This window comes from Myxine glutinosa, chromosome 3 (assembly GCF_964187855.1).
Source record: "Myxine glutinosa chromosome 3, kmMyxGlut1.1, whole genome shotgun sequence".
NCBI classification, from domain to species: domain Eukaryota; kingdom Metazoa; phylum Chordata; class Myxini; order Myxiniformes; family Myxinidae; genus Myxine; species Myxine glutinosa.
The window spans coordinates 29,543,952-29,552,624 of record NC_136263.1 but is presented as its reverse complement, the minus strand read 5'-3'; the positions used below and the strand labels follow the sequence as shown (position 1 = coordinate 29,552,624).

Here is an 8,673-nt window from a genome sequence, read left to right as displayed (position 1 = left end):
AATGTCGAAGGAATTAGAGGACGGGGAAGACCGAGAGACTTGGCTAAGGGTGGTGGAAGAAGAAATGCGGGCAACAGGGTTAACAAGGGGAAATGCAGAAAAAAAACCAAAAAAAAAACCACCTTTAGAGGCCATTTTTCCCCGCAAGCGGGGGTTGGCCTAACTAGGGCAAAATGACAGTATTGTGGGGAAAATTGGGCAAAAACTAACACCTTGCAAACTAACAAGAAAATAGGGCAAAATTGAGAAGATTGTCATGGGGCCGCAAGGCTAACACCTGCTCTAGCAGGGAAAATGGCCTTAAAATGCATGTTGTTGTTGTTGTTGTTGTTGTTGTTGTTGTTGTTGTATACTATAGTATTCACTGGTGATTGGAATGATTAATGCTGATGTTTTTTTATGTACATGGGCTGAGGCTTGTAATCGAGCTCACACACACACACACACACATACACGCGGACGGACACACAAACGCGCGGATGGACACACACTGACGAGACAAACACTTGATACAGCCACTGAGCTTGGGGGAAGTGCCATCACTGTCACTTCCCAGGTACCAGCGACGGTACCTGGGTGCCAGTATACTCTGGGTACCAGCGACGTCATAACTATGGCGCCGTTTTTTAACTTTTATTTTTATTTTTTTGGAATGAAAATATAGACGTTGAGTTTAAAAGCAGAATGAGGAAATAATGTAAGGATTTCTATCCGTGACATTTGCGGATTCCCCATTTGCAGTTTCGCCATTGACTGGATACAGTAACGTTCAGACTGGGTGTGTTATTTTTTGTCCAAGTCCTTCACAAACCTGCTGTCAATCAATGCCTGATGTTCGACTTAATGTTGCACAGGAGGAACGTGGAATTTATTGAAAAAATAATACTTGCATTATTTGCTAATTGGTATCCCCACCCAGGTCATACTATCCTCTTCAAATAAAGTATCAAACAAGCCCGGCTATGCCATTGTTAGACTATCGGTCTTGTTCTTCTTTGCATGTTTGCCTGTACACCTTGTTCACCTTGTTCCCTTCAGCCCACTTTATTTGCTTGTCACCTTTTCTACATTAATGGAATACATTAACCTTCCAACTGCTTTCTTTTATCTCTTCTACCAATTACACCAATTGCACCTAAATGCGTACCTGTACGTTAAAGTTTTTAGGAGAATACGGGTATTGTCTTGATGTCGGTTCTTGCTGTTGCAAGTAAAAAGTTTCTGCTGCAGAACTTTGTTTCACTTGACATTCCACCCTCTTCCTTCTCTCCTGTAGTTCTCACTGGGGAACCTTCCTTGAGAAATGACTCCGTGTTGCCACCATTTCTCACCAGCGAACCTTCCTTGAGCAATGACCCCGTGTTGCCACCACTTCTCACCGGCGAACCTTCCTTGAGCAATGACCCCGTGTTGCCACCATTTCTCACCGGCAAACCTTCCTTGAGCAATGACCCCGTGTTGCCACCACTTCTCACCGGCGAACTTTCCTTGAGCAATGACCCCGTGTTGCCACCATTTCTCACCGGCAAACCTTCCTTGAGCAATGACCCCGTGTTGCCACCATTTCTCACCGGCGAACCTTCCTTGAGCAATGACCCCGTGTTGCCACCATTTCCCACCGGCGAACCTTCCTTGAGCAATGACCCCGTGTTGCCACCATTTCTCACCGGTGAACCCTCCACGAGCAATGACCCTGTGTTACCACCATCTGCCAAAGAAATTCCCAAAAGCTCCCTGGTGCAATACCGTGCTCAAACCATATTTGAGGAAGAGGAGTATTTTCTGGTGCTCATATGCGAGGTGGTGGACCCGAGCCATTTTTACTTCCAGCGTGTTGATGGCCTCGGTAAATGTTTTACCTAATCTTAATTGTAATCTCCTGCTCACCTTTGTTTGCCAACATGTGCAGGAATAATGCTTTTGTATCGGCTTGTAAATTGGTTCCGTGATGTGAATGAATTACGAGTGCATCAATAAACAACCATAATTAATTGCACTACCCAACCCTGCCACCTCCTATGACAAAGCAGGCATTTTGAATGTCATTTAAGTGAAAAATGTAGGTGACATTTTCATTTGAACTTTCATCTCTGCTACTGATTAGAAAACAAAATGATGAATTGTTATTTTTTTGTTGATGTTACTGTTGCTTTTGCTGATTTTTGTTTCAAGAAAAGGGGACATTTTTGTGATTGTTTTGTCACCATTTAGATTAAACACAAATCTCTTCTTTTCCTTCGATTTCCTGTCCTAACAGAACATCTATATGGTCTCATGAGAGAAATTGCAGTGCATTGTGAATCTCTGGAGCCTGAAAATTTTTCACCTCAAGAGGGCGACATTGTCTGTGCACAATACACTGGTAACGCACCAATCACAATCACTCAGAACCAGGGCATGTTTAGATAAGGCTGCAGGTGATTCACAGGATTGAGAGTGAAAATGGAGATATGTTAGCTATTTGGAAAAGGATAAAGAACAATTACTTTACATAACCATTTGTTCTGAAAGGTCATGATGCATATGTGGCACTACTTGTGTGTTGTACAAAATTAATCGAGCTTGAATTCTTGTTCGCCTTTGTATACCTCGTCATGGTGAATAGTACCAGTGATTACATGTTTCTGAAAATGTACTTAACTGTACAGTACATCAATTCCAGCCATTTCTATGTATATTGTGATATTTGGGAAAATATGCGTTTCGTAAAGGTTTTGGTAGTAATCTGTATATTGTTTGCAAGTACTAATCCGACTATGATGGCCAATTCCTTTTGCATCTTTAGATGCATATTGCTGCCGAAACAGTTTCTTTGCTATTGGGCACAATCCTGAATGGGTCGCCACTCCGATGCAGGATACTCTATTTGCTCCTTCATTCCAGTAAGCTAATACTCATTTTTCCGACCTCGGAAGGATGACACGCTGAGTCAACCCACCCGGTGTTAATTCAACGCATGACGGGCTTGAACTCAGGACCTTGCGATCTTCAGCCAGCCACCTTAACCGTTAAGGGTGCCTTCACATACACGGATTATTCTTACGAGTCCTTACGGATCGCCAACTCGTAGTCAATCGCAAGCATCCGTAAATAACGGAAGATGATTTTTGACATGTCAAAAGTTGTTGCGAGTTGTGACGAGTTATCTACGGATACCAGCGAGTTATTTACGGATGCTTGTGATTGACTACGAGTTGGCGATCCGTAAGGACTCGTAAGAATAATCCGTGTATGTGAAGGTTGCATAAGCCAACACCAGGCTAATTCAACTATAGTAAATAGTAATCCGACAATATATTTTATTGCAAGATTTATCTTTATCTGTGAAGGGATCATTTTGAATGATCTGCACAAGCAAAAGTCTCTCTGCTTTGTTTTGATGCATGACAAAGCCACAGAATTATAAGACCTAGGCCATGCAAAGGCCACCCATGCCGTGCAAGGCCAGCAGCATAAGCTACAGCTTTGCAATGGCAGTAACAGCCACCATGAAATTTGTGTTAAGGAGTAATTACTAAAACTAGCAACGGTACCCGCCCTACGGGCAGGGCTTCAATAGGGAGGCCCAAATGAAAAGGCAAAATATTGGAAATTGAAGGCTTTTTTATTTTAAACGATTTATGTAAGCATCCATTAAATCATATCACACGCAAATCATCAAAATCTAAACAGTATTTGTAGAATTTCAATAAAAGCCACATCACTTCATATCGGTAAATATTATTCCATCGTGTTTGGGGAAAATTGGGGGAAAAAAATTGGAAAAACAATATAGCCATTTTACTCCAGGGGGTCCCAGGATTACCCACCCAAAATTTTGTTGCGATGGGTTCAGCCGTTTTTGCGGTACCTGGGAACAGATGAACAGATGGACAGACGGACATTTGGTGAGTTATAGTAAAATTATTGAAGCTTTATGTACAGCCCTTTGTACAGCCCTGCTTTATGTACAGCCCTTAATGTTTTTTTTGTTGTTTTTTTGCATATAGTCAGGCTCATGGAAGAGCTATAACACAGAACTTATCAGGATGCAACACAACAAAAGGAACAGCAGAAAGAGGGGGGAAATGTCAACAGCAGGGACGATAGAGAAAATAGACGAACGAACCAGGAATGTGTGTGACGATGAGGGGTAGGGAAGAATGCAAGGGGTGGACAAGATGGATACAGAAGCAAATATTGCGGGAGGTACGTACGGTGGTTTAACGAGTGTAGAAAATATCATGGTTTTGGATGGGGGATGAACAGCTGTCTTGAAGACCTAGAGGGAATAATGAGATGGAAGAGAATGTGGAAGTTGGTTCCACAGGTGGGGGAAAAAAAAGGAAGATATGAGTGAAGGTGAGCAACAAGTGAATGGCATTGCTGGTGGAATGCATGTGGCCTGCAGATACCTCAGAAGGGGAGGGGTGCAAAGCATGGAGAGGGCAGGGGGTGCAACACCGGAAAGGAGGCTGAAGAAGACGATCTGGTGCCAAAGGCGAAGTAATAGTCCTGTATACTTAGCTTCATTGTGGGAGATTACAATGATCTTGCTGGCCTTGGTTTTCATGGTGGTAAAGCTTTCATTGAGCAAGGGTCAGTGCAGGGGCGCCAGCCCGGAGGGGAGAGAGGTACTCCATCAAGCTGTGGATGAAAGCCTTGTGGATTGAGTTTGGGCACAAGACATTGTTGAAATCTAAATTCATTCCTTTGAAATGTTAACACTCCTCTCTCTTGGAAGATGGTCCAAACCGTGTACTTTTTGAATGTGACTTCCTGACATTATCGTGTGCGTGCGCGCGCGCATGATTATCTACGGGTAAAGTGCTACTGCTAGTGGATACAAAACTATGCCTTTTGCACATGCGCTCTGTTTTGAGTTCTGCTCTCAAGTTTTAATCTTATGTTGCTAGCATGAAATTTGTCTTTCAAACATAATTTTCAGCATTTAAATGAAAGAGTGGCCCTTTTAAGATTGTTAACCTTAATTGTTCTGTTCCTGAATGCAAATAGTAACAAGAAAGAGCAATCGGAGATTGCAGATCCTCACCAGGATGTTTTCAGTTGTTTTTAAGGCTTGTGTTAAAAACAATTACGGCGGCCGAACCACGTGACCGATGATGTCATCATTATTTTATTTTTTTTCTACCAATTTACCCCTAGATGATGCTCAATACATTTCATCTTGATCGGATGAAGTTTTGTATATGTCGAATTATGACGTCATAATGGAGGCACCTGTGACACCATCATTAACATATTTTATTCCCCATGGAGAGTTCTTTACAATGAGCTATGTCTCATTTTTTTTCTATGCGGTGCTTTTGCAGATATAGAGCTGCAAAGTTTTTCGGTTTTTCCAAGATGGCGCCCATACTAAGTGACCGATAACGTCATAATTATTTAAAAAATTATACAGGTGTATTTGCACCTATGGGGGAAATTTCTTGTAAATCGGAGCAACAGTTGCCGAGAAAATCATATTTATTCTGAACACACAAATGGACCCAAATGCAATACCCCCTCTTCCTGCGAGGGTAAATATAGGATTACGTTAAATTTGATCAAGAGGTGTTTGGTTCATACCATTTCCTGTCTGTACATTCCAGTGTTGGCCGTGGACAACAAACGCGCACACATTCGCAAACCTTTAGCAATACATGCAAAAATCTTGCATAATTTCTCTTGTGGCCCCAAAACCAAGCAAACAATATATTTATAACAGCCCTCACAACTCTCCCCCCCACCCCCCTAAATCTCCCTGCAACATGATTAATACCAAATATCCTAATTTTAAAGTTACCCAGATATGTCCTTCCCATCGGTGTTCATAAGCACATAATGCAGATACACAATCTAGTAGAGATCCGTCAGGGGTTGTATAGCACATGCCTATCCACTCAAGTCTTACATCGGCCCGCATGGTTGGGAGTTTGCAGTGATGAGTAGGTACCCGTTTGCCGAACTGAGAAAGTTCTCTGATTCTTTCATTGTGCAGAGGTACAGCCCTTTCTCTCAGGTACTTTTCCAAGTATTTTGCCGCTTCTGTCAGAAGCTTGGTGATCCATATCATGTAACAATCCTTTTTCCGGACATAATATAATTTATTTGACCGCAAACTCTTCAGCTTTCTGTGGTTTCTGCGCACACAGACACACACAGACACACACAGACACACACAGACACACACAGACACACACAGACACACACAGACACACACAGACACACACAGACACACACAGACACACACAGACACACACAGATACATACATACATACACACATACACACATACATACATACATACATACATACATACATACATACATACACACACAATCACACATACACGCAGCATTTGGGGGTGGATTATGCCATTTTGAAAGTCACTTATTGGAGCCGAGTTTTCACTGCATTGTTGAATGTTCTTTTGATTCACAGTTGAGGTTTGTGGATACACAAAAAGTCTGCTCAGTTTATTGTGTAAATTATGCTTTTTTTGCCTCGTCATTATCTAAAGAGAATGAAAAACTATCTTTACTTTCAGGTATATCCTCAGTGCATTATTCTCTTTGAAAAGGATGCAGATATTCACTTTCCGGATAACTTGATTTTTTTTTTTTGATTTTTTTTTTGTATACTGAATCGAGGCTCGTGAAAGAGCTAACATTTATTTCACAAACAAATCAACCAGACAAACAAAATATACAAAAAGAGGGAGCGGAAGACAAGATGGGGAGAGAAGGGGAAGCACACAACCACAACATTGGAGAGCAGGGAGAGGGCTTGGGGGCTGGAGGCGTGGGAAGGGGAGGGGGGGGGGGGGGGGAGAGGTATAAAACACAAGGGGACCGAAATTAGCGGGGCTAGAAAAGATCAAGGTTTTGGATGGGGGAGGATAAGAGATGGTGGTGAACAGCTGTTTTAAAGACCTGGAGGGTGGAGTGGGATTGAAGAGAGTGAGGGAGTTTGTTCCAGAGGCGGGAGGAAAGAGGAATGATATGATTTTGATGCGAGAGATCACATTAACTCTTCCGTTTCCAGTTTTGCCGGCGAGGTTGTGTGTGTTTCCAAGTGATCCACGCTACGAAAGTTAAGAAATTTTCCATTTGTATTTTTGTCAAAACTGTATTTTTAATTTACGGTGTGAGTGCCTACTGTGTGTTTCTAGTTCGATCTTGGTGTAAATCATGCATACCTGTGTTTTTCGCGTTTTCGCTTTATGCGTTTTCGGGCCTGGTTTTCCAGGTCTCGGGGCTTTGTTGTCTTTTCTCGGTGGTCGTTTGTGGTCCATTTACTTTCGTTTTCTCACTGGTTTTTTTTCAGTCTTTTTTTCACCCCATACTTCCCCGAACATCTTGCCCTTTGTTTAAACTTAGTCTTAATCCAAAAACAAAACAAAAACGAATTTCCTTCTCTCCCTGTGTTCGTTCGTTCTTCGACCACGTGTTTTGCCCCACCCACTTTTTTTTTTTTCTTTTTTTTCTTCTCCTTCCTTAACAACTCAATCCTCTCCAGCCGACACCATTCCAATTCAAGTTCTCACCTTACTTCTTCAACTTTATCCTTCTTCCTCTGATCCACTTTCACCTAACTTTCAAAAACACATAAACAAAGAATTTAAAAAGTAGGCCTCGTCCTGCACTAACACATTTGCTTATACACCTCCCTGTTCCTTCATTCTCTGCTCTCCTGGCTGTCAATCTCCTATTCTTCTAATCCTGCTTCTGAACCTGTGCTGGAATCATAAGATCACCCTTAGGAACCCTTCATGCCCTCATTTAGGGAATTTCCCCAGATAGTTTTCACCTGTTAGTTTTAAAATGTTTAAAATTTCCCCTGAAGTGTTGTATTCTGCTGTATATTATAACACACTTTTCTTCTTCTTTCGAAGGTTGTTTTCGATTTGCTCACCAAATCTCCATTTCAAATAAAAATTCAATCTCTAACAGTACTTCCTTTCTACATTCCCCAAACTCACCTGCATTCCACCTCTCCAACGTTTTCAAACGGATCTCTGATTTGAAAATCAGAAGAAACTCATTTTGCAATAAAGGCTCGTTTTCCATTAATTGTCCAACACTTTATAAAATCCAAACTCATCCTTGCCCTCCTAAAATCCCCCCTCACCCATCCCTTTCAAATCTCCCCCCATGCCCCTCCCGTCCTAAACTCCCCCCTCACCCCTCCCCTCCTAAATCTCCTCCAACCTTCTTTGCTCTGCCCCCCCCTCCCACCCCCCTCAAACAACACCTCACTGTGCCTCATCCAATCACCATCAAACCTTTTGTCTCCCTCCTTCCCTTTCTGCTTGGTCTTGTGAAATTTCTGACACACTATCAACAGCTCTCCCAACCTCCACTCCTCTTCCTCATCTCGCCCTCCCCTGTCCTGTCCTGTATCCGATGCTCCCCCTTCCTCTTCCTTAACGGTATGGACCTCAAACATCCATCCGGGGCCTTCGCTCAAACCTGATTGATCTCTCCATACAGGTTGCTTCTGACAAACCAGACTTCATCTGCTTAACAGAAACTTTCTGCCTTCAAGATGTCTCCGATTCCTCAATATCTCTCCCTGGTTACTCCCTCATCCGGTATGATAGGCCTGAGCCTCGTCCTGGAGGTGGCGTTGCTATATTTATCAAAAACTCTCTTCCTCACTGTCCCTGCACTGTCCTCTCTCCACCCCACCC

At 42.6% G+C, this 8,673-nt stretch overlaps 1 protein-coding gene across 1 annotated transcript in view; it reads left to right on the top strand.

Annotated features, from left to right (window-relative positions):
• The first annotated feature begins 1,188 nt into the window (after positions 1 to 1,188).
• LOC144888176 (uncharacterized) overlaps positions 1,189 to 8,673 on the top strand; it is a 79,756-nt gene continuing 72,271 nt past the window's right edge. Inside the window, exons 1-2 of the mRNA XM_078773555.1 lie at positions 1,189 to 1,846; positions 2,258 to 2,362. Of these exons, the coding sequence (XP_078629681.1) occupies positions 1,189 to 1,846; positions 2,258 to 2,362 (763 nt within the window). The remainder of the gene's footprint in view (positions 1,847 to 2,257; positions 2,363 to 8,673) is intronic.